Raw genomic sequence first — 27,000 nt, 5'->3', positions numbered from 1 at the left:
ATTCTCTCTCTCAATCTGATATGGAATGTTTGCTCTGCTAGGGTCCCGTTACGCGGGGGAGGGAGGGGGGGGGGCAGCTCTTCCCGTCTCTCACCAGGCTCAAACCCAGTTTTTATCACCACCCCACGTTGACAATGCGAATGCAACAATGGTTGTTAACATCACAATGCAACTAACTGCTCAATGGGAATTTGTTTCTTATACTGTCCACTCAAGTATAGTGATAGGCTACTATAAGACAGCAAAAGCGAAGCACGAGTGGATAAAAAAGGAAGCGTTTTGTTCCCCCTGACACATAACAGTACATTTGAAAGAGTGAGCTGGCCAGCATGATTGAGAACCTGTCATGGAGAGAAAAAGAAAACTATTTTACACATCGAAAGGAATCCACCAAACATACTATGGAATGCCTTTCCCTGAAGAGAGCAAACAATGGCAGATCACTGTAACGGACCCAAAATGAAGATAAACCTTTGTTATGTAAAGCTTCCATGAGCATGTCCTTGCTATATAATGAGAGGCCTCCATACACATACCAGGCTCCCAATTTAAAGCTCCCGATTGCACAAAAAGTCAAGTGGAAACTGCCATATTGCCATAATATTCTCCTGCCAAACGCATGACCACAGAAGACATGTGTATATGTGTGTAAACCGCTGCCACTAGGAAAGGTTAACCAGTTGCTAAAAAGATGTCATGTATTTGTTTTTCCCTCATTATTCATACATTAAAAAAAAATCTCTCAACGCAGGGACATGGAGCTAGAGAGCATACCTATCAAATGTCCCGCCGCTATTAAATGTTCAGTGAGAGAGTGACACGGAGAGCTGGGAGGAGAAAAGGAAATCTATCCCACCTCCCCCCCTTCCCTCCCCCTTTCTGTATTACTGTTCCTCCCTCCCTGGCCAGTGTGGAGCGGGGAGATTAACCTGAGTGACTGTGTGTGTGAGAGAGGAGTGTTTAAAGCAGCGTGCCGGGCAGAGCAGAGCAGATACTCCCAGCTGGCCAGAGGAATACTACACTGCACCGGGAGAGGTGAACTGAGGTATGAATACTATCTTATTTATTTTTCTCTCTCTTCCTTCTCTCTCTGAGAAATACATGCAAGCAGACACATACACACAACACAAACACACACACACACACACACAGTCCTTGACACACTGTACTCTCACAGCATGGAAAGCCAGCCTCAGTTACCTCAGTGGGTTAACTCACAAAAGCCTTGTTGTCACATGCCCAGCTTCGACACAGAGTGTGTCCTTTCACATGTCTAGCGATTCACTTCACTGTCCGTAGAGAGCGTAGCATTTGATTAGCGTTGGCTTCCTTGCGATAGACATCAGTTTTGTAGTTCTTTGTGTGGATGCAGGCTGAAAACGTAAGTTCTAACTCCCGCCCACAGGACAAAACATAAGCCCAAGGACCCTGTCGGGACCCAAACAAGTTCTGAACCCTTCGACCGCAGCTGACCAGACCCTCTCTGCCTTCCCCGTTTGAAGTGTATGTCTCTGGGACACTGAGGCACGAGGGGTGTGGAAGGAGCAGTTCCTGAGAGGACAACAGTTACAAGAGGCAGCGAACCAGAGATGGACACCAGTCTTCTGACGGGCGCTGAAGACAATGAGTCGGTGTGCGCCGCGCTCGCCCGCTACGAGGCCACGCTGAGAGACGCCGTGCGGGAGATCCACGTGGACGTGACTGCCTTCAAACAGGGGGTGGAGCGGCGCCTGGAGGAGGCGGAGACCCACGCCGGCGAGGGGCTGCTGGGCCGGATCGTGGCCCAGCTACAACGGGAGAACCGGCAGCTCCGGGGCCAGCTGGAGGCCCTCACCCGACAGGTGGAGCTCCTCACGGGGACGGTGGGCGACAGAGGCGTCCCGACGACCAGCAACGGCTACCCTCACCAGCCAGCCTCCGCCCAGGCCCAGCCACAGAGCAGCAGCCATGGGATGGGGAGCCCCCAGCCTCACTCCACTCCCCCCACCAGCCCCGCTGGTGGCCCCAGCACGGGAGCCCTCACCGGGTCAGCCTCGGGGTCGGCCTCCAGCCCCAGCGCCACCCGCTTCTCCACCCGAGCATCCTTCGCCGTGTCCAGCAAAGCCAATGTGAGTAGCCTCCCACTGGGAGAGTGGGCTGGGCCCAGGCATTAGTGTAGAGGGGGTGGGGGGGGCGGGGGGGGGGGGGTCAACCGTGTGAATGTTCCCAGGTCAAGATTGTGCAAAGATGTCTCACCCAGACTGCAGAGTGTGGTGAGACTAAGTAATGATATAGGATGTGGGGGTTGAGGAGTCTTTCTTGGCGCCTACGCCGGGATGATGTCATCAGTGAGGAAACCTTCATATTCATCTAAATATTTAGACAAGCCAACAGAATAGATACCAGCTGAAGACAATCAGGGTAATTTCCCGTGTTTTCTCCTGAATGTTATGGCCAGTTGTTGTTCGTGCAACATTTGGTCCCATCTCTGCCCTCCGAGAGAAACAAGCCGACCACGGCGTTCTAACGGTCTGTTTTCATTCAATTCACTCTTTCTTTCTGTCACTCATCTCTCTGTTTGTTGTATCTTTCTTTCATTCATGTATAGAGCCAGAGGCAACACATACAGCCCAGTTAGGGGAGAGGACAGTAACCAAAACTCCCACTTGTCCACACATCACATTGTTAACTGAAAATGTAATAGAAATTTCAGTTTTTATTCAGTCTCAGTAGTGGCTGACATCATGCTTCTGACATCACGTTGCTGAAGATTATACAGCCATTCTTTTTGTGGAGTGGCCCAAAGCTTGCGCAACATCTTAAATGAATTGAATCTTGCCCTTTGGTTTGACTAACACATGAACACAGGACCTTTTGTCACTGACCGTTTCTTTCCAGTAATTTGGGAAATGTGACTATTATACAAGGGACTAAAAGTCAAACAATGCTCTTGTGCTCTTTGTACTTCTGCTGAGCAAAACATATGATGTAGTAGTTTTTTTTTTATTCTAAGAAATATCTGTGTTTGATGCTAATTTTGTTTTAGATTTTAGGTTTCAGGTGAGATCTCTGTATAGGCCCACCGTCATATTAATACCTGGTATTGTATTGTCAGCTGTGGTAATGTTGTGTTTTTGGGTTGTTGTGTTGGTTGTGTGTTGGTTGTGTTTTTGTTGATTCTTGGTCATAGAATCAGAGCTGCTTTCTGTTGCAAACTTAGCTTTGACTGTCTGGTTATTGTGACGCAGCCAAACAAAAACAGTCAAACACACAAACAGAAACACAAACAAACAAATACACACAGTGTTTGCATGCAAGTAATTAAACGTGAAACAGCTTTTCTTAACAAAGTCTGTGGGAAAACCGGATACTTATCTGATGTAAATGGTTGGGTTGGGTTGGGTTGGTGAGAATCTGACAGGTCTTTTGTAACATATTTCACTACATAAAAATGGAGTGCTTCTTTCCAGTAAGTTCCAGATAACAACCACACTGAGGTTGAATCATATGAACCACTGGTCCTCTTCTTATACTGATAAATATAGTGTGTGTGGTGGTAAATCTGCAAATCTGCAATATTCTATTTCCACGCACACAGAACTAAACGTGGGGGGTGATTCCCCTCACATTTCCCGACTGAAGTGGGGAGCTTGAGGCTCATCTGACAATGCAACCTCACTGAGGGAGCAGAGATGTGTCCTGACCTGGTACTGTCAAAACTAGGGACGGTTACCATGCACTTAACCTGTACTCGACCCGGCCTTGTACACCTGTACACAATCTGAGACAGATATTAGCCTCTCACCCTCTATCTCTGTCACTGTCTCTCACTGTCTCTTTCTCTCTCTGTTTCTCACTCTTTCTTTCTCTCTCTCTGTATCTGTCTCTTACTTTGTCTCTTTACCTGTCTAACTCTCTTTCTCTCTGTCTCTCGCTTTCTCTCTCTCACTCTCTCTGTCTCTTTTGTGTGTGTGTGTGTGTGTGTGTGTGTCTCTCTCTCTCTCCTTGCTCTCTCTCTAACAACAGTTATAAAGTTACTCCTTTGATGCCTCCTTCAGAGTTACAGTTCATGTGTTGGTTATTTTCCATCTCATTTTACCGGATGCCCTCAGTTCAATGTTTTGTTAGTCAGGCTGTAGATCACAGAAATCAAGGTGTTTAAATATGTACATTTCAGTCATGATTCATGATAACTGTTTGGCTGTCAAGCTAGAGAAGATAGAATATTTAGTTGATAGTAAAGTTGAGAACATTCCAATCAAAAACATGTAAACTCCCAGACAGCTATGTTAGGCCCCTCCCCAGTGCCTGCTATGTTAGGCCCCTCCCCACTGGCTGCTATGTTAGGCCCCTTCCCACTGCCTGCTATGTTAGGCCCCTCCCCGCTGCCTGCTATGTTAGGCCCCTCGCCGCTGCCTGCTATGTTAGGCCCCTTCCCACTGCCTGCTATGTTAGGCCCCTCCCCGCTGCCTGCTATGTTAGGCCCCTCCCCGCTGCCTGCTATGTTAGGCCCCTCCCCGCTGCCTGCTATGTTAGGCCCCTCCCCGCTGCCTGCTATGTTAGGAGACACCACCACAGAAGGCGGATGAGTGTTGCTTAATTAAAAAGCTGTGTTCTACAGTTTCTTTACACAAAGAAAATAGACCGAAACAAAAAAGGCAAGAGACAAAGCTTCAAATGAATAAAAATATACATTTTCACACTGTTTTAATATTGCACCTCAAGTAGCATTAGAATGACACAAATATCTACGTCAGCAGGAGGGACTTATCCTGATTCACCTAACACCGCTGCTCCTTCCCTCCTCTCTCTTGCTTCTCCTTCCTGCTCCTGCTCCTGCTACAGCTTACCCTTTACACTTCTCACCTCTCCTCCCTCCTGCACTCAGTCCTCACCCTCTTCCCCCCTCTCCCCTCCTCCTGCACCTTCCTACTCCCATGTCAGTCTGTCTGGTGTCTGCATTGGAATCACACACCGCTGCAACCTGGCTGCCTCCTCAAAGGGCCGTTGTGTGGCCATTCTGCTTTATCTGTAGTACATGAACAGTAGGGGGATTAGAGGAGGGGGGCAGCCCGGACCCAACCTCCCCACGACGCCCCACTCCTTCTCCGGGCTTCTGCCCCTACCCACCGGGAATGCCCACTCACACATGCTCCGGCAGACAGACGTGATCTGCTCACATAGCACATCTCGTTAGCTACACTGCTCTGTGGACCTCCACTCTAGGGCAGAGATGGACAGCCCAGATTCAAGGTGACAAAGTTACCTTTGACAGTTAGTGGAACATCATAACCCAGGACAAAAATCATTAGATCCAGTCCTGTACTGACTTGACCCTGTCTATTGCATCCTGTCCTGTACAGACTCAACACTGTCCTTCCTGTCCTGGTTTGACCCTGTCCTTCCTGTCCTGGTTTGACCCTGTCCTTCCTGTCCTGGCTTGACCCTGTCCTTCCTGTCCTGGTTTGACCCTGTCCTTCCTGTCCTGTACTGACTTAACCCTGTCCTTCCTGTCCTCGCTTGACCCTGTCCTTCCTGTCCTGGTTTGACCCTGTCCTTCCTGTCCTGGCTTGACCCTGTCATTCCTGTCCTGTACTGACTTGTGCTACTATGGGCTGCCGGCATGCGAGAGTGTGCGTGTGTGTCTTCTCTCGGAGTGAGGTCGCTTCAGGGCCTGTGAACTGACAGGGGTGAGACGAGTTGAGGTAGGGATTGAGATAAGAGCCGCTATCAGGGGAAACTCCGGCAGAGCACACTCTCACTGTCACCCTGAGCAAACACAGATACATACACTCAGACACACACAAACACACACAAACACAGATACATACACTCAGACACACACAAACACACACAAACACAGATACATACACTCAGACACACACAAACACACACAAACACAGATACATACACTCAGACACACACAAACACACACAAACACAGATACATACACTCAGACACACACAAACACATACAGACACAGATACATACACTCAGACACACAGAAACACACACAGACACAGATGCACACAGTCAATCTCCGATGTGTCCTGCACACAACACACCACCAATGGAAGGACCCTGCTACACTGCCAAAACATTGGCACACATCCTCAAATGCACAACATTACTCACACAGAGTCTTGTACACCCTGTCATATAATACACACATTCATTACACTCATTACATACACAATACACACATTAGACACACACACATATTACACACACAAATTAAACACACACATAACAAAGACTGTCATAGAGTACAAGAATTCAGACTGAAAATCAGGACCCCTAAAATCTGCTTAAATCTCCCTCTTTGTCTCTATTTCTGTCTACACACCCTGACAAACACACACACACACCCTGACACACACACACATACAAACATACACCCTGACACACACACACACACACCCTGACACACACACACCCTGACATACACCCTGACACATACACACACACACCCTGACACACACACACCCTGACATACACCCTGACACATACACACACACACCCTGACACACACACACACCCTGACATACACCCTGACACACACACACATACACACACACACCCTGACACATACACACACACACCCTGACACACACACACCCTGACATACACCCTGACACATACACACACACACCCTGACACACACACATACACCCTGACACACACACACCCTGACATACACCCTGACACATGAATGGTAAAACTCTAAACGGTCAGCACTTGAGAGAATACTACAGACACAGTGGAATCATTGAACAAAATCTGAAGTATATGGATGAAAAACAATTCTGTACAATCACAACATGGGTTTATTTGAATCAAAGCAAAACAATTAGCTACGAAATAGAAAAGAAAAGACAGTACTGTAACACATCAAATGCAGTGTTCCTCAACTTGCTTGCTTGTACTGTAAAAAGCAAAACATAGGAGTGATTACTGTACTTCTACATTTTCATCAACTCTGTCTTGTGGATTTGGCCACAGGTTCTCATCTACATCACAATGGATGTTTTCATTAGCCAAACATCTTAGAAAAAACCTTTGGCGAATCAAGGCCTGACACTTGTCTGCCGTGATGTCATTGCATCTGTCATCCATGGCCTGGAGAAGAGTGACTTATTCATGAGGGTACCTATCATAAACCTTCCATCTCCATGTGGAGAAAAATTCCTCAATCGCGTTAAGGAAAGGAGAGTATGGGGGTAAATACAGGGTGGTAAATTTTACATGGGCCTGAAATCATGCTTGCACCATATGAGCATGGTGGAACCTGGCATTGTTCCACACAATGACACAGGTCACGCCATCAGCCTCACAGACCTCATCAAGGAAGGTTACAAGGAGAGCTGCATTATATGATCCAATACGAGGTCTGCGTCCCACCACACCATCTTCTGATATAGCCGCACACATGGTAATGTTGGCCCCATGTTGGCCAATGACATTTTGACCTCTCCTCCTTGTCTTGGCCAGGTTAAAGCCTGCCTCATCAATATATGAATTTGTGATGGTTGTCATCAGCATCCAGCTCCACATCACCCTCTAAAAATACATTTTCGAAAGAGATTTACTGATTACTCTACAATGTAGAATTGTTTTGTGTATGGAATTTTATTACGGCAGCCATTTTGAAACTGAACATACGTGAACATATTCAGTCCTCATTTGCTTCACTCTGTCTGCATTTCTTTCAAAAGGCACACGGTATAGTTGTTTTAAAGACACCTGGTGCCTTTTCAGCATGCGTGCAATAGACAGCAAACGTATGGATTCAACATTGTTAAACATGTCTTCATTGTCCAAGATATGCTGGCGAATTTCTGTTAGGCGAATATCATTTCTGGCCCGAACCAAATCGACGACAGCTTGCTCTGATTGGTCAGTAAGAATTTTGCCTCTGTCTCCCCTATTTGACCTAGTCGCAATTCTACCGGGAACATTACAGTAAGAAGACACTTGGTCACATCACCTACTCGGTGATACACATTGGTATGCAGTCATTAGACAATTGAGAGAAGCATGAAGTTTAGTGTATGCTGACGACTTATCGGTTCTCATTGCGGAAAGTTCTGATTATTGAGGCCACGGTTGACCTTCTGAGGTTTGGTTGTATCACTGTAGACGCCTCAATCATTGTCATGCCATGATTTATGACATTGGTCTACAACTATTGCTCAGATTTCATTGGACACTCTTTGCTGTTGCTGCCGCAGTCTTGGTCCGTGGCCTTGTCCTCTACCACGTTCCCCCACACCTCTCAAACGAGGCCCATGACCACCTCTCAGAAGGGGTTTGTGTCCCCTGCCGTTCCTTTGACCAACACGTCTTCCTCCCACCACTGCTTGACCTCTATTGTGACCTGGTTCACCTGCCGGCTCCCTGTTACGTATCACTATGTTGTTGCAAGTGGATCCCAATCAATTCTTTATATACTCGCTCCACAATGTGAACTCAGTCATCAGTAACGAGTTGGCAGGATCGGACAAGCAATTACAAGGGCCTGCATCCATACAGTGCAGTACTGTCAATACTGTAAATAGTCTGAAAAGGTGGTACATGGGACCATAGAAACGGTGTCTGATAAAGAATGATGATCAAATATTACATCCATAGATAATGTAGTCTAATTGGTTCATGCTCCACACTAATTGGTGACAATGAATCTCGTTATCTTGAAATTTTCATAAACATGGAATGTTGCTTGTCTGTTTCCATATAACTATGCATTATGAGTAATGCAACAGTTACTTATCATTTTGAGCAGTTGTATCAATTGATAGTTGGATCATTGTAATGAAATGAATAGACACTCATCTGAAGTGTAATGTGTGAATTGCCTTTTGAAATAGTAGTACTTTGATGTTAAGTTGTGTCATATTGAATAGGTGATTTTTGTTAAATGAACAAATTATCTTAGTTTTATGTGTAGTGTATCCAAGCAATTGAAAAAAGTGTTAGAGTTTTGGTGCATTTTGATCATTGGTTGTGAGTTTTGTGTCTTGAGTTTTTGAAAAAGTGATGGTAAAAAACTTTACATTTTAAATTGTTCCCACTTTAAAATGTGTCTGTACCTCTTCTTTTCCCTCTCAGTATGGTACAGTACCGCTGTCCTCTTTTTGACCAGTAATATTCAATGGCTCGTATGTTTTGACCAATCATAGTTCGTAATGCATTCCAGAGCGAAACCCAAAAGTTGCATCATACGAGGCAAAGTGAATGCGATTTTTGTTTTTGGGGAAAGAACAGTTTCCGTAGGTCGAAAACAATAATGAGACACGTACTGCCATACATGTTGTGCAAACTAAATGAAAGCCAATAATTCATTTTAAAAGGGAACAACTACTGAAAACCAATAGATTTCAATCCAACTGGTCCGATAGGGCCAGTGAGAAAAAAGTTAGCATTGGACCCTGTACACCCTGACATACACACACACATACACCCTGACACACATACACCCTGACACACATACACCCTGACACACATACACCCTGACACACACACACACACATACACTCACACTACACTAAATGCTCTCACTACTACCTACTAGGCAGGATTCCTATCACTGAGACATATCTCAACCTCCATCTTCTTATCTGCACGGTTGTTCAAACATGCAATTACTAACAGATTGCTCAGTTTACCACAGCACAATGTATTGGTCACAGTCTATGTATCTTCTGATGGATAGACAGCATAGAGTTCTGTTCCCGAAATGAACGTGATCATTAGCTTGTGAAACACAGGAACACACTTCCTCCACACACACACACACGGGCAATCATATTGACATAGGTTTGATTTTTATGAGGACCGAACACTAGAATTCAAAATGTTATTTTTCCTAACCTCTGAAGCTAACCTTAACTCTAACCCTAAACTTTGACTTATTTTACTGTACTTCCTTCAGTCCCCAAAATATTAAAACAAGCATAAGACGCGTGAACACACAGAGAGGGCATATGTGAGCTTTTTCTGACAGTGGTCCAACACACACCTCAAATTGCAAATCAGCTCTATCTGGCTCCATCTGCTCCAGCACATCGTTTATCCACCAGACAGATCAGCTGAACCTGGCTCTGTCCACGCCATCACATCATTTTTCCACCAGACAGTCTGCTCCTTCTCCCCTGACAATGGGTTTCCATGGCGCCCAGTGGAATGCCTGTTGATATCACCTCTCATCTATAGATACTGTGATTGATGGAAAGTTAAGGCCGAAATGGTATGATCGTCTTTTCCTCTGAGATTCAGAGACAGGATCTGACCCTACATGGTCTCATACCAGATCCTTAAGATCTAGCCTGGATTATTAAAACATTTACAACTGAAAGAAGAAAGACCAGACACATATAATATAATACATGGGTGAATCTATTTATTAAATATAAGAAATAAGTTGAATTATATTAAAAACAGACAAAGCTGTAATATAACAGTAAAAATATATTTTTGTACATACACGTAAATATAAAACATATATTAAATATCTGTAATTAACTTATTATGAATATACATGCATACACAAAATATATAGCATGCAAGCAAGTTTATTTATATAGCACAATTCATACATCGAAGCAATTCAATGTGCTTTACAAAGAAAAATATATGAAAACAATAACATAAAAACAAATACTCAAATGAAAACATCAAAGCAAATGAATACATCATAATAATAAAAAAATACAATAAGAAAACATATAAAGATTAACGTTTAAAGAACTGTGGGAAGCTATAAGGCTAATGATTAAAAGTGGGAAGCTATAAGGCTAAACAGTGTGGTTAAGTTTAAGTGCTCAGTCATAGGCACGTGAGAAGAGAAGTGTTTTTAACCTGGATTTAAAAATGTAAACGTTTGGGGCACGTCTCAGATCTTCTGGTAGTTTATTACATTTTTTTACAGCATAAGTGCTAAACGCAGCTTCTCCGTGTTTAGTTTGGAATCTGGGCTCTATATACATTTTGTTTATAGGACATTCTCATGTGTTCTGAAGAAGAAAAAAAAACGTTAGTTCGACTTCTAAGTGGCCTAAGAATTCACAGTATTGTGTTTATCCATACATATTATTTACTGTACATATTTATTTCCATATATTATTTCCTGTATGGGACATTCTCATGTGTTCTGAAGCTAATTAGAATGGTATGAGTGCCTTTGATGCATTAAGGAAATTGGATGTTTCCATCACACATCCTTCAGGAGCACTTTTTATCTGAAGTGGTTGAGTTTAGGCCTCTGTGTGTATGTTTGTGTGTGTGTTTGTGTGTTTGTGTGTGTGTGTATCCCTTAACTGGCATTTCTAGCTCAGCTAGAGTCTCCTCTCTGAAAGCCATAGCTTTCTCACAGTGAAGTAGGGAATTAATACAGCGCAGCTCAGGTCCAGAGAGACCTAGAAGGACAGAGGGTGGGAATACGAGGAGGGGGAGATAAAGGGAAAGAGAGACCAGGGGTGAAGGGGTCTTGAGAGAGGCATGTAGGGCCAGTCAGGGCTGTGCAAGCACCCCCCCCCCACTCCCTCTGGCTCTCCTAATTACTTCCAGACAATGCCCTGTATTTCCATTGCCGTGGTTACAGGTTAATAATTCCCTGTTTAGTGGGTGACCTCACTGTCCTCCATGCACATTATCCAGTTCAGACTGTAGGACATTTGGGAAGGGGATAGAGAGCGAGAAAAGGAGGGGGAGTGAGTAGGAAATAATGTTTGCATTATTATAATTTTTTTTACAGTATTCCATATAAAACAATGTACTGCAAATTTCAAGTCCAAACTGGAGTTTCAACTCGTTTGCATTCAGCCACATGGCACACACTAGAGAAGATAGGTCAGAGGTCAGAGGTCAGAGGCAGACTGGAGCGTGCAGGGCTGTTCTGTCCAGGGGTGTCGGGGAGTTGGTCCTGTCACCCTTTCCCGCCCCTTTACCCCAGGGCAGTCTGCCTTACCCATCTGACCCTCTGACCCTCTGACCTCGCCCCAGCCAGCGGGAGAGATGAGGGAAGGACAGATTGGTCAGTGTTTCCAATCCACTGACCTGCTCAAGTCATCTCACACTGTCACGACAAACGTAATTACTGCAAACGCCACTCTCACTCAGTCTTATATCTCTCTCTCCCTCACTCACACACACACACACACGTTTTAATAATTTAGCAGGCACTTATCTAGAGCGACATCCATCTGAAGATAGCTGAGTCAACCACTCAGCGCAGTAGCAGTAGCTTTACTCCATGCATCGGCCACGCCAGAGAAACGGTGTCAGATCATGGCAGAGGACGGGCGATTCGGTTCAAAAGCCTCCGGGACACAAAGGAGCAGAGTTGTCTCAGTTGACTGAGCCGTCTCAACACTTGACAGTGGAGAGCCGAGTCGACCAGAGGGTGAAGGCCACAGAACAAGTCAAAGGAAGTGGATAGGGGGCAAAGTCGGGTTGAACAAAGACAACAAAGAAGGATTTAGCTGATGGGAGAGATGATTGTGTAGGAGGTCCTTTGTGGGGACCTCTGGTCACAAACATGTACTGTCAGTCAACTCAGAAAGTTAGCTAATATTCAAATGCATGTCCTGAAAGAAAAAGCCATTCATTTCCAGTGAATACTCAGAAACATGCCCACACAAATCCCCTTTCTCTTTCTGTCTTTCTCCCTCTCCCTCCATGTGATACGAAAGGCATGAGTGTGTGTGTGAACGTGTGCAAGTGTACATGCTCTCCCAAACAACCTCACATTGAGACACTTATCAGATCAGGTTGTTATACCTAGTTTTGTAACAGACGCCCTGAAAAGACTTCACATCCCCCTCCCTCTGTGTAAGTCCACGGTGCCGTCCGGGCCTCTGTCTCCCTGTAGAGCAGTGAACGTCGGGTCTGTGGGCCTTTTGAGGACCTGGTGGTTAGTGTGTCCATCCCTGCACGAGGACTTCCCTGTTCCAAGTGCGACAACTACCGACCCTCGTGTCAGTGATAAGAGGCCTTCTGTTTCCTATTATGGCTAAAATCAGCTCTGATAGCTGTATTTGTGTGTGTGATCCAGGTTTACATGTGGGGACCAGATGTTCCCACAAAGATAGTAATAGTTAACAAATTGTTCCCCACAAGGGTTTGACAGGTCCGGCTTAGGGGTTAGGTTAAAACTGACAATGGGCCATGGTGTTACTTGAAGGTATTAGGCATTACAGGTTAGGTTTAGGTTTAGGCATTAAGACTAGGTTAAGTTTAGGCATAAAGTTTAGGTTAGTGAGGTTATGGTCAGAGTTAGGTTATGTTTAGGGCTAGGGAACATTTCTGAGTTTCCAGTCACCACTAGGATAGAAAACAAATGCGTGTGTGTGTGTGTGTGTTTGCTTGTGTGGTGTGTTAAATATTATACACTGTATGTGTCACGTGCAACCCACTGGTGAATCAACAAAGTCTAATTAACTGAACATCTGGTTGACTCCATTAAGATGACTTGCAAACAGGTATTGCAACAACTTATGGGAATAGACTGTTACCACCTACACCCATCCATCCCATCTATCTCAATCTATCCAATCTATCTCAGATTCTGTGGTAGAAATTCACCGATTAGAACTCAATCTATAAAGGACTGAGAATCATCAAATCAATCAGTTCATATACAGTGAATACAGTTTCAAGGAATTTCTGGCTTTAACAACACATTCAGGATCAACGTATGACCACACGAAGTGAGAGAGGAAAAGTGAGAAAGCTACCAGAGCAGGACAGTTGTGTGTGTAAAGGTTCCCATGATGCAGCTGGCCAGTGTAGCAAATTGATTTAGTGGCCATAGCAAGTCACTGGTGCGCCGCCTTAACAACCCTGGTGACATTTATGGTCCAAGACATGAACTTTAAAGTGCTCACTCGCTCCACAGCTGATGTGTGTGTGTGTGAATGTGTGTGTGTTGTTAAAGTGACTCTAGCAGGGACAGCAGAGTTTGGAACATAAGGCTCTGTTTCAGTCAAGCTTACGGACGCATCATTCCGTAACAAAATCTGTACTCTTTATCTATCTATCCGTCTATCTATCTACCTATCTGTCTATCTATCTATCTATCTATCTATCTATCGCTCCCTCTCTCTTTCTCCCTCAATCACTACATCTCTCTCTCCCTCTTTTTTTCTCATAAATCAGAGTAGCAGGCCGAGGGCTTTTTCAATTTTTCGACGTAATTTTGAGATTTCCTCCAAATATTTTATAGTTCCCCAATGATAATTCCATGACGCACTCCCAGGGACAAGGGGGATCAGTTGTTCCAGGAAGGCGGGGTGGGGGGGGGGGGTGGACTTCGCATGCGGCTGCTATTGTGGGTCTTGTCGTATTACCTTATTAGTGAGGGACAGAACTCCTCAAAGGTCCAGTAAACCAAGGAAAAAACGGAGAATTTAGGGTTTCTATTTGTCCGGTCCACATCACTAGAAAGGCTATTTTTGTCTTAGATGTTTTGTTTAGGGTTAGCGGTTAGGATTATGGGTCAGAGGTTAAGTTAAAGGGCGAGGGTCAGGGATTTCTGTTTGGCTTTGAGTACCACTACAGCACATACAGAAAACACACACACACAAAGTTGAGCTCCAGAACGTTTGGGACCATAGAGGAGTTCAACAGTGTCCCAATTGGGCCTCCTTTATCTTCTCAATACTGGTCAGCCGCAAAGATATTTGACATCCACTTTGGTTTGACATCTGATTGCAAATGGGCCAGGGGTTATCCTTTACCTCTCATTGTTATCCAAGAAATACATAGACACACTTTCGTCTTCAGGCCCTAAAGCGCCACACTCTCTCACACTAGAGTCCGGTGGCTCACTCAGACAGGAGGGGAAGCATGACTCAGGACAGAGAGATCTCATAGCCGATCTCAAGAGGTGCCTTGTCTGTGCAGGACGGATCTGGGTTAATCCCAATGTAGAGTATTGCATAACTGGTCAGGCGCTCGATTGAGTTCTGGGTCGGTACCTGTTTGGAGATGAGAGGATCAGAACAAGGACACCTCTCCTTGCAGGTCTATGGGCCACATACTAATTTCCCTTTCAAAATGTGCATGATACTAACATCTGAAAAAAACTGATTTTGCCGGAAGAACAAAACCTTTTCATTTACGGTCTAGTGATTTAGCAGACACTTTGATCCAGAGCAACATCCTGGTGGGACAACCACCCAACCCAGTAGTAGTACTGTAAATTCACTATGAAGAATAGCTGGCCGTATCTCTTGAATTCTCTTGTATCCTGACAGAAATATGGCACCGTTCATGCCTTGGTAGTCTGTCTATGGGAGATGAATGGGTCTCACCAAGCCAGGAGGACCTGGGGTGTTCAACCAGTACGCTGGGGTTGATCCAGGGGCTCAGCTGGGCTGACAGGGAAAACGTCTCTCCCTACATCACTCATTGGGACAACTGGCTGTTTCCATATCTGTCTTCCTAATGTACTGACACACGCGCACACACAAACACACACCAGCAGGAGCATTCCATTCTGCTGAGGTCACTCTACAGTTAAATTCTCACTGAGGGGAATGCTGGCTTACCTCTGTCTCGTGCTAACCACAGCTTTCATTGTGAGATATTGTGTGTGTGTGTGTGTTTTCATTTGTGTGTGCATGCGTACGTGCTGTGCATGTGTGAAAGAGACAAAGAGAATAACAGAGCTGGATGGGGCAGCCTGACACGTTCCCATCCACGGACAGAACACACATCCCTCAGCCACTTCTCACTTGGGGTCCTCCACTTCCTGAATACTCTTCTATCAATGGACAGTTCAGTGAGGGGCAAAGCAGACTGAACACCTAGTAAAGCAATAATGGCTGTGTCACAGCAACTGTACACACAGAGTTCATGAGATAAAATGGGGGAATTTCCCTCGGCCCTGGGTGACTGTCATCACTCGAAACCAGATCGAGATTAGAGAGCGTGTGCTTTTTTTTGCGATCCCAGAGTAACTCACACATTGAGAGGGCTTGTCGTGAAGACATTGTGTCACCAGTTCCGTGGGGTTCACATCATCCACTGTCCTCTGTGTCTTGTAGAGTATTGAGCGGGAGGAGCCGATTGAGGTGGATCCGCCCCCTGGGTCTCCTGCCCTGGCCAATGGACACTCGTCCGCTGCAGGTAGGTCTCACAGTCGCCATCTAAAGCAACAACACAGCCTATGTTTGGGCATTAACTCTGTCGGTGCTCGTCCAATCAGAGACCTCAACGGTGTCACACGAAAAAAGCCCACCAGCTAGTAACAACGTCCCTCATGAACACACGGCCCCGGTTGCCATGCGGATGCTGCACCACCCCATCACCGCCACCACCAAAACGGCGGACCCCTCCGCCATGAAGAGCGAATCACCCTCCAGTCCTGTACGCTCCCAGCCGTCGCCTCCGGCAGAGCCACCTGCCAACAACCAGCCTCCGTCTATACCAGAGCCCCTCCTTCAGCCAGGTGAGGCGGGCCAGACATCAGCCAAAAGCATCTCACAACACACCCATACATCCATGGTTGTTCTTCTGCGTAGGCTGTTATTTTCCTTGGTCTGTAATGCTTTTCATGTGTTTGTCATTCAGGGCCTTCCGTGAAGACATGGACAACCAGTCCCAGCCGAGTTCTGGGATCTCCGCGACTCTCAGGTAAGACACACTGTAGCTGTTAAAGTTGCCCTACAGTGTTTTTAATTGTATTTTTAAATCACTGCTGCGTATCTAAAAAATTAATTGGTGTGTGTTAATTTTATCAAAAGAAGTCCAACATGACTTCATGGTCTTTGATATACTCAGTCTGATCGTGTGGGTATTAGTAAACAAATTGATATTAACATACAAAGCCCTGAATGGCTACTAGGATGGGCTAGGGCCCACCCCCTTCACCCCATGCCCATAGTCTCTTGATATGCTGTTCAGTGATATGGCTTGTCCTTTGCAGAAAAGTCTTCATCTGCGCCCCCAAAGTCAGTGACCTACAGTGGTCTGATCCAACACAACAGGTAAATGCAAATATCTTACTCAGTCCTGGAGAAATTAGCATTGAGGAGTCCACACCCAATATTTATCAGATTTAGTCTTAGCCTAGCTGTGTTAAAGAGTAACACAGCTTCGTTCTCTGATTGGCAGGGTGGAAGATTTGGGTGGGGACACGCCCTTTGGGCAGGGAGTGGAGCGGAGGCGGGATCTGGTGAGGTCACAGACGTTACCACGTAACATTGGAGCTCAGGCCCGCCGGTCCATCTTCGAGAGGCTGGATTCTGAAGCCAGCAGGTACCTGCAGTAACCTTTCTTTGCCCATCCTTAATCCATCCATCCATCTATTGATTTATCCATCCTTCTATCCATCTATCACCTGTCTCTAAGCTCCTTCCCCATCGCGCATAGTATCCCATCTTCCTTCTGGTGAATTAATTCCTCATACTTTGGATGCGACTCATAAGTCCACCTTTACCTGACATGTAAACACCCTTTACTTGTCCCTCTCTCACAGATCTCACAGCGTTGGAAACACCCCCACCAAAACATGAGGAACAATGGGGTCACGACCTCTGTAAATATTTTCCTATTTCCCCTGTCAACCTCTGTTCTCTCGTCTCTCTGTAGGCCCAAGCCTATGGACTCCAGGCCCATGCTGAAGCGTTCCCAGAGCTTTGGCGTCTCCAGCGCCAGTAGCATTAAACAGATTCTTCTGGAATGGTGCCGCTCCAAAACCATAGGATACCAGGTCAGTGTGCCTGTACAGTACCAACCCACACACCTGCCCGAGGATGGAACTAAAGGTTGGCTATTTTGCTCAGTTGTTGGTCAATCGGGATTTGACAACCAATGAGCTTTCAACAAACAGAGACTTGGGTGTGAGTGGACCTCTATCCACAAAAAAATCTCTGAGCTAGGAGCTGATCCAGGACAATTAATTATAACCATAATCTGATTCCTCACTGGAGATATGGGCCTTAGCAACCAGGTAGATGATAATATAGATGAAAATATTGTTGATAACGATATTGATCTTGATAATGAAGAGGGTGATAATGATCAGGAATACCAAACGGTCACCTGGTTACTAATGAATCCGCTATCCACGATCAGTCATATAACGTTAACTAGCCCCTATAAAAGGGTTTTTAAAATACTTCGGCGGTTTATACGAAATGTAACCCTTCAGTAAGAGGAGCGTTAACGCGTTAATGAGAAGCGCCTGGCCGTGGTTGTGCTGCATACAGAACTTAGTGTGTTTTTGCTGTATATTAAACAAGTGTGTGTGTGCGCATACATATCTGTGTGTGTGTGTCTATATCTGTTTGAGTGAGAGTGTATGTGTGTGTGTGTGTGTGTGTGTGTGTGAGACTGTTTGAGTTACGGCTCGGTGCTTGGCCTGCTGGCTCCATGCTACAACACCAGCTGTGCCAGTCAGCCCATGTGGCCGTTGTTTAGGCCAAGGACAGCTCCGCTGAGCAAACCGCATCGGCAGATCTGTCCCGCGCAGGCAGGCCGTCCTCTGAATCAAATTAAAGACCTCTAACAAACATGACAAGTTGTATTTCCCCACTGACAGGATACGGCCAGGCCAAGCTAAGGGCATGCGAGCCGTGAAATCGCACATTTGAAACGAGAGGGAAGCGAAACATAATTCTGTCTATGTTTTCTTGGGTCTAATGAAACAAATTTAAAACAAAAGGAGGGAGCAAGAGGTGAAGAGGCTGAGAGAAAGGGCTAGAAAGAGAGAGATAGAGGGGGACTGGGTAGGAAGGACAAGGAGCTATTGAGAATTCCTCTGTGTTCCTCATCATCAGTGTGAGACGGCAGACAAACTCTGTTAGAGTGATTTCATTACAGTACGTTGCCAGCCATTTTATTGGTATTTTTTATATGTCTGGTTTATTCTAGCATATCTTTTACTGTGTCTCCATACTCCCCCACAACACACACATAGACATACCACACATAAACACACATTGAAAGAAATAACACACACACACACACACGTATACACTCTTAACTGTGTCTTTCTTCAGAACATAGACATCCAGAACTTCTCGTCCAGTTGGAGTGATGGGATGGCCTTCTGTGCCCTGGTCCATTCCTTCTTCCCTACTGAGTTTGATTACAACCTGCTGACGCCGGCAGACCGCAAGCACAACTTCGAGCTGGCCTTTGGAACAGCGGAGTAAGTGGCCTTTTACACTTCAATTAGCATCATTAGCATGCATTAGCATTAGCATCCATTCCATTCACACCGTTCCAGACATTACGAGGCGTCCTCAACTGCCTCCTACTCCAGAATTTACCGAAGACGTCCAGTGATTCCAACTGGGTTTGCATTTTGCACTCCTCTTGGGAAGTAATAATGTCAAGCCTGTATTTATATACGTTTTCAGTAACCCTTTTTTCTCCCTTTCCCCCCAATTTTCTCACATTAACTTGTATCTAGAGCCCTTTCCCATCACCTGGGGCAGTTCAAGATCACTTTTCCTGGCAGTGGCCCTCGCCAGGCCATTCTGTTTTTCACAATTCCCCCCACACAGCTTTTCCAACGGGTTACGTGGGTCAGCAAGTGTGAATAAAACGCTCATTCGTCTGACGGCCTCAGCTTTGCAGCTGCCTCAGTCCCCTGAGGGTATCGTTAGAGCACGACGAGGCCCAGAACATCCCCATTGACACTGGTCTCCCCACACAGGGTGATGCTGGTCATTTTGTAGTTTGCCCACAAGGCTCCCCGGACACTCAGCCAGTGGCAGAGTCAAAGCTCCAACCTAGACTGCGGTGGTCAGCTTGAAGCTATGAAAGAGAGACATAGACTTTGCACGGGATACACATTGAGGTGTGTAGCAGTGGTTATAATGAAGATGAACACACGTTCACTTGTTGTGTAAATATATCATAGCCATGGTCAGCGTACAAACATAAATATCTTTCATTTATTCCTTTAATAATATATTGTACACACACACATATATATATGTGCACATATGCTGTCCCCTCAAAATAACACAACAAACAGCCCTTAATCTCTAAACCGCTGGCAACAAAAGTGAGTACACCCCTTAGTGAAAATGTCCAAATTGGGCCCAATTAGCCATTTTCCCTCCCCTGTGTCATGTGACTCGTTAGTGTCACAATGTCTCAGGTGTGAATGGGGAGCAGGTGTGTTAAATTTGGTGTTATTGCTCTCACACTCCCTCATACTGGTCACTGGAAGTTCAACATGGCACCTCATGGCAAAGAACTCTCTGAGGATCTGAAAAAAATCATTGTTGCTCTACATAAAGATGGCCTAGGCTATAAGAGGATTGTCAAGCCCCTGAAATCGAGCTGCAGCACGGTGGCCAAGACCATACAGCGGTTTAACAGGACAGGGTCCACTCAGAACAGGCCTCGTCATGGTCAACCAAAGAAGTTGAGTGCACATGCCTCAGCGTCATATCCAGAAGTTGTCTTTGGGAAATAGACGTATGAGTGCTGCCAGCATTGCTGCAGAGAACATGGTTCTGCAGGCGTCAATGTAGCTCAAGTTGTTCATTATGTCCTGCATTTTAACAGGATCAGATGGTGACCGTGAGAAGGTCCTTGTCATAGCAGGATTAGACAGCCAGGGAGAAAAGGTCAACTGTGGAGCGGAGGTGAAATGTTGTCTTTAAAGGTGGATAACATAAATACAAGTGTAGCCCATATCTTGAATCTCCATATTTATTAGCAGAACCAGAAGGATGTTGAGTCAACCAGTGTAGTCATGCAAGAGAGTGGTGGAGCATGGGAGGAGAGGTTGTGAAATTCAAGTACAGTACAGGCAAAATGTACATGTAGATCACATATCAGCCACACACATTAGTAGTAGCTCTTCACTAAGAGCACACATCAATATGTAAACTTAATAATCTTAAATGAAATGGCTGAAGGCTGTATTTTGCGTGTTTGTTGTGGAAGAGTCAATGAGATGTAGCAGAATCATATGGCCAAAAGTATGTGGACACCCAACTATCACACCTATATGAGCATTTGCAAAAACATATTTCTATCCAGGGTGTGGTTGCACCAGGGCCTGCAGTGGGTGGGGGGCCTGTGCTTGACCTCTAGAAAGTGTTTTATATGGTGTGTTTCTATGGGATTATCATAGTCAGACCTCAGGATCGGCTTTCCATGCGTGTATACTGCATCACTATATTTCATCCGGGGGGGGTCCATGTAAGAACAGCTTGCACCCCGGCCCGGCACACCACTCCAGTGTTTGTCCCCCCTCACATTTGAAATCCAACCTACGCCCCTGGTGTCATTGATAGTAAAGTATAAACAAAAACTGTAGAGTATTTAATAGCTTTGATACCTAAACACTGCCCCACTGAGATGGCATTCCCATGTTTCTGCTGCACAGCGGATCTGTAGCACATCCGTTAAGCCGCCACGGCAGTCTGTGTCAGGGAACCGCTCTCCCCTCTCCGCGGTCGCCACCGTAACCTCCCCTTTCCTCGCCCTCTCCGGGTTCCATCCACTCCTCACATTCCTGTAGCCTGACCTCACCGCAGAGAACACCGCTGCTGCACCGCAGTCAGCCAGGCCCCTCCTGACACATGGATTCGTCCACAGAGGAAACAGACCCAAATCAAGAGTGCATCTTGGCGTATACTTACAGAGACAGCCACAGCACGTGGCGTGCTGTACACCACCGCACATTTAGGTCTAACATTTAGGGCCGGTTTCACAGACACAGATTAAGCCTAGTCTAGGTCTAAAGCACCCAGCTCAATGGAGTGTTCTACTGAACTTGATATTTTAGTCCTAGACTAGGCATTATCCCTCTACGGAACCGGCCCACAGCCTGCTATATAAGCCTGGAGTAGCCTCCGTGACGTGTGCGCTCTGTCTGATGCAGGAAGAAGGCGGGCTGCGACAGGCTCATCGAAGTGGAGGATATGATGACGATGGGCCGCAAGCCGGATCCTATGTGCGTCTTCACCTACGTCCAGTCAATGTACAACCACCTGCGCAAGTTCGAGTGACGCAAACCTGTTGCCGCTTTCACGGTGACATGGACGATTCCGCCCACCCGCGCTCTTGTCTTCAAGGGCAGCAGTGACTCACTCACTGAAAGACCACACCGCCCCCTGCTGGAATGAACTGGATATTTCTCCAGCTTGAAAAACACTGCAGTGTTATGTTGTGAGTGGGAGGTCTTTAAACACGCGCAGTTGTGAAGTGTCCTTATGTTTATGAGTGCTGTGTATTGATTCCCTGAAAGTCTTTGTTATGATTTTCATTTTCGACTTACCATTATATTGACTTAAGAGAACGGGATATGTTTCAGATTAAACGTGTCTGTTTGAAAAAGAGGAATGGAATAGTGTAACACTGCACCTGGCATGAGGAAAGAGGACTGAGGATTAATTTGTCTAGACAGAATGTTATCTAGAGTTTCATTTGTTCATGCATCATTTGTACTTTTCTTTCATACTGTGTTTTTTCAGACCTGACTGTGTCCCTAAAGGAACAAAAAATGCAGCTAGATGGGCAACCAGTACCAAAGTGTGCTTTTTCAACAGAATCCATGTGGGCATTACCTATTGTAGAACTATAACTATAATGTAGAATGGTTTGCTTTTTGAAGAGATGGAGTGTAAAATTTAACTCCGTATATAGTACCCACTTGATAGAAAGTTGAAAATTGCCTTTTACTGTTTTATAGTGTGAATGTGATGGTTGGGATTATATTTTCTTAGACTAAATATAAATGTAAAATTACAGAAATCCAAATAAATATTGTCATTTCTTTCACACACACCACACACCGTTTTGTAAATTGTTTGTGATGTTTTCATTTGAAAAGGGAATTTGCATTTTGGATAATAACAGAGAGGTTACCTTTACTATTTTAACTATCTAAGGGGTGTGGCTAAAGACCCCTTTTAACAACTTTCATATTTTTAGGGATATAAATGCAGGGATTCACATTACAGATCCATGTTTTAAGTTATACTGTGTCTGTCTCTACAACTCTCAATCAATCAATCAAATGTATTTATAAAGCCCTTTTTACAACAGCAGTTGTCACAAAGTGCTTTACAGAGACACCCGGCCTTAAACCCAAAGGAGCAAACAACAGTAGTGTTGAATTTCAGTGACTAGGAAAAACTCCCTAAGAAGGCCGAATTTTAGGAAGAAACCTATAGAGGACCCCGGCTCAGAGGGGTGACCAGTCCTCTTCTGGCTGTGCTGGGTGAGATATTAAGAGTCCAAATGGAATAATTAATACATTTCTCTGGGCTAAATCCAGAGGCTATTTGATTTTAGACTAGGTCAGAAGTATGACCAGGTGGACAAGGACAGGGAGAGCAACCGGGCCCCCAAACCAGGTAATCCGCAGGTGTGGACCAGGACCTCATCTCCTCCTAAAGTTTAAAACGGGAGAAGCCTGGGAAAATTCAGAAAATGCATTTATCATATCAACAACGATTACAACTAAATGTTTACGAACATTGGAGTGACAAGCATATATTTTGGATTCTGATTTGGCATGACAGTTGACCTTAGCTCATGTGGAATATATATAGGTTACATTCTTAAAAAAGGATTAGCCTATCATTCATTCAAAATTTTAAAAATAGTTGTTTCGAATTACATTACTGGGGAACTGTGTCCTGCCTCTACACAATAACATGACTCCTTGTCTTTCCTCACCAAACGAGAACCGTATAGTTAGATACTCCAGGGTGGTTTAGGGTGGGAAGGATAGTAGGCTGCGAGTGTCTCAAGCGGGTATAAGGACATTGCAAGTCAATGCAAACTGATTCCCCATTTAAACTTTCTCGGACAGGCGAAAGTTAAAATGGGGAATATGTCAGTCACGCCGATTCATTTTGGAGAAAAATATTATTTAAAACATTTACTTAAAACATTAAGTACATATTGCTCCTTTGACCTTTTACATGTTGAAAAGGTCTAGATCACTTTAGTAGCCTAATAAATGCACATTCGGGGACCAAATTATTTTGGACAGGCATTGTAATCTTTACGAAATGGTCATTAAAAAAAGATAAGATATTGGTGTTGGCTATTTTATAATGTGTATTCCTCGAAAATCCTTTCTGCCGCTATGTAAATTACAGGATTATGTAGACAGCCTCTCAGAAGTTAAACGGTTAATTGGAATCGAAATCGACCCCTAGGCCAATTCACTTCAATACACAGGAAGAGAATGTGCGAAAACGTTTGAAGTGACCAGGCTTTTTCCTGTACACTGGACAACTAATAATATATAATTAGATCATAGTTATTGTTGACTATTCTAATCCTAATCCAACCATTGTCCAAATATTCATGTCTCACAAAAGAAAGAGTATAGCTTTTTTCGGCTACTCACGACTGAATCCACATGCAAAGGAATGCGTGAAAAGTGTGGCAGACGATAACGTCTGTCATATAACATACACATTTAGTTGGGCAACATTGGATCAATTGTATTTGTCATATTTGGCCAATATATTTTTGCCTACAACAGGACAACAACTGGGAATGCATTTTAACAAATACAAATCACGGGTAAACGTGGAAGGCCTCTGTCTAGGCCTGGGCTATATTGATTGATTCTGTCCGGTGTCGAACCAGGTCTGCCAGTGTTCCAATGTGTCTCTGCGGGGTGCAGGCGATTGCCCCCGGGACGAGATCTGACAGTCTGACACGGGGAGTGTCAGACGATAGCGACAACGGAAACAGCAGGTTTAATACCACAGCCCTTTCATCTGTTTCTTGTCATTACGTGGCAACGTCACCACCAGCAATTGAGGATTACAGTGGAGAGCACCGCACAGCTATAGGCCAAATCACACCTGAATGTGCGCAGATTGACTCTGGGTGGTTCATGGGCGGGATTGGGATTGAGGGGTTCCTATTGTAACATATATGAGACCGCACAGCTTCCAGCACTAAGAGCATCCCGTACGCGTTACCTCCGGACAAATTGATGATCACCAGATCTGAGCCGTAGAAGTACGTGAAGACATGGCGCTCTTCATGAATCAAGAACTGACTTCACACAGAATGACTGCCCATAAAACGCTGAATTTTACGTCTCTCTTTGATGACCAAGATCAATGTAAAGGTAAGTTTTGAAATTCAGTTACTCAAACGCTCACCGTTAAAGTAAAACAAAATGTTACAGAAATTACAGTTGTATTTGGTTTGGGACATTTTTGTTTCCTTTTTTTTATTAATCTGTAGAATTCATTAATTATTTTTGTTTAGATTTTGCTCAAAGAAACAAACCAAAGCATAAGTACCGTATATCGAAATATATTCCTTGATTTGAATGAAAACTTGTGTGTGAACTAAAATATGAGTGAACGTAGGCCCTAGTTCAAATAGTTAAATTGTCTAAGGTACAGTTATGCTCGGCCAACTGGTATATATTACTAATCTATTAATCGGATTATGAGCATCATTAGATCTGCGATGAGATCACCAATTTCCTACTCTATAATACCCTTTATGTTGTTGTTCAGGCGTGAGGAATGAAAACGAGCTTCCATCACCCGAAACTGAGAGAGGCGGCTTTACGGAGGCCCAAAGGAAGCGCAAAAGAACCATCTTCAGTCGCGCGCAATTGTCTGAGTTGGAACAAGCTTTCGCCCTGACGCCATACCCAGACATTACTCTACGTGAACGTTTGGCAGCCCATACGCATCTGCCTGAGAGCAAGATACAGGTTGGTGTCCTGGTATTCACACTTTTTGTAGGCTATATACAGTATATCTCTGCATACACTGTAGGTTATAACAGTATGCCTATATTTAATCTTCTCTTCTCATGCCCTAAGGTATGGTTCCAAAACAGACGTGCAAGAAGTATTAAGAGTGGAAGGCTCACCAAATCCATCCAAACTATAAGAGATGCAACGTGCCAATCTCGCTCAACAGTCCCCTGCCCCGGTCCCTCCTTCGCCCCAATGGCGGAAATGTTCCGACCAGACCAGAGTGAAGACGGGCAACATTTCTACTCTGATTGGATACGTCTCTACAGCAACCCTGTATCTGATCAGCCATCGTCAGTCTCCCCAAACCTGTCAGAATCTCTACTATGGGAGGGAGACCGGCAGTCTCACCTGGCCTCCACTGCTGTCACTGCACCCATCGGAAGACAAGACCTCTCCTCACGCCAATACCGAGATGGATTCTCCCAGCCCAGCATCGGCACCTCAGGGTACAGAAACCTCAAGTCGCAGACTCTGACAGGCTCACAGGCCAGATGTGATCCTCAGACCTCAGTGGACCAGGTGGTCCCCTCCCATTCACAACCGATGTACTGGGATGTGACTCAGGGGCAGAGCGATCAGGCCCAGGCGGGCCCCCAGACCTCCATGGGATACATCTCGGATCTCATCTACAATGCTGCAATTGTCACCAATTTCCTGGAGTTCTAACGTGCTGTCTCGTGCGCACCTGTTGCGTGGTGGGCCCAGATCTATTTGTTCTGTCATGTCTGGAGTTGGCGCCACAAACACAGGCAGATGTAGGCTTTAGTGCTTTCCCTGCGCGTGTTGTCTTTCCCTAGAAAATGGCTAGCAGTTGTGACTAATTGTTTTTGTGCTGCTGTTAAATGTGAGCGTTATATTGTGTCTTTTATTAACTTGTGAATAGTTGTGACATGTTAGTTTTTTTTTCATCCAAAAAGCAATACGCTGATTAATTTCAACATATTTATGATTTAGAAGTTGAATTACAACAATAATATATGGTTACGGAGAAGGGCTATTTCGATATTATTTTGTAGGTTGTTTGATGAGCAAGCAGCATTCTGCTGAGTACAACAGGACCCATCGGCATAAGATAATGTACATATATGTTTATTGAGGTATTTGTATTTTACCTGACATTGTTTCAGCTCTGTAGAGATATCTGTTTGTCATTCTTGGTGGGTTTTGGTCAACCTTTATTGTTTCCAGTAGTATAATCTTTCAAAATATCCCGATTAAAATGATTCATTGCTGGAGCATACCACAAAATATTTTTTTTCTCAATAAATATGTTTTATTCCAAGAAGGGGGTG

At 44.9% G+C, this 27,000-nt stretch overlaps 2 protein-coding genes across 2 annotated transcripts; both read left to right on the top strand.

Annotated features, from left to right (window-relative positions):
- The first annotated feature begins 93 nt into the window (after positions 1 to 93).
- Positions 94 to 22,742, top strand: smtnl (smoothelin, like). Its single transcript, XM_010893813.4, has 10 exons — positions 94 to 1,045; positions 1,406 to 2,108; positions 16,026 to 16,107; positions 16,187 to 16,429; positions 16,552 to 16,614; positions 16,907 to 16,967; positions 17,095 to 17,238; positions 17,572 to 17,692; positions 18,984 to 19,135; positions 21,836 to 22,742. Exons 2-10 carry the CDS (start codon positions 1,590 to 1,592, stop codon positions 21,960 to 21,962), a joined length of 1,512 nt encoding a protein of 503 aa, XP_010892115.1. The 5' UTR covers positions 94 to 1,045; positions 1,406 to 1,589; the 3' UTR covers positions 21,963 to 22,742.
- Positions 22,743 to 23,489: 747 nt separating this feature from the next.
- LOC105024147 (homeobox protein SEBOX) lies at positions 23,490 to 26,975 on the top strand. Its single transcript, XM_010893879.3, has 3 exons — positions 23,490 to 25,057; positions 25,458 to 25,660; positions 25,772 to 26,975. Exons 1-3 carry the CDS (start codon positions 24,958 to 24,960, stop codon positions 26,372 to 26,374), a joined length of 906 nt encoding a protein of 301 aa, XP_010892181.1. The 5' UTR covers positions 23,490 to 24,957; the 3' UTR covers positions 26,375 to 26,975.
- The last annotated feature ends 25 nt before the right edge of the window (positions 26,976 to 27,000 follow it).

This window comes from Esox lucius, chromosome 1 (assembly GCF_011004845.1).
Source record: "Esox lucius isolate fEsoLuc1 chromosome 1, fEsoLuc1.pri, whole genome shotgun sequence".
In the NCBI taxonomy this organism is placed as follows: Eukaryota; Metazoa; Chordata; class Actinopteri; order Esociformes; family Esocidae; genus Esox; species Esox lucius.
The sequence above is the reverse complement of the archived record's forward strand: the minus strand, read 5'-3'. Positions and strand labels throughout refer to the sequence as shown.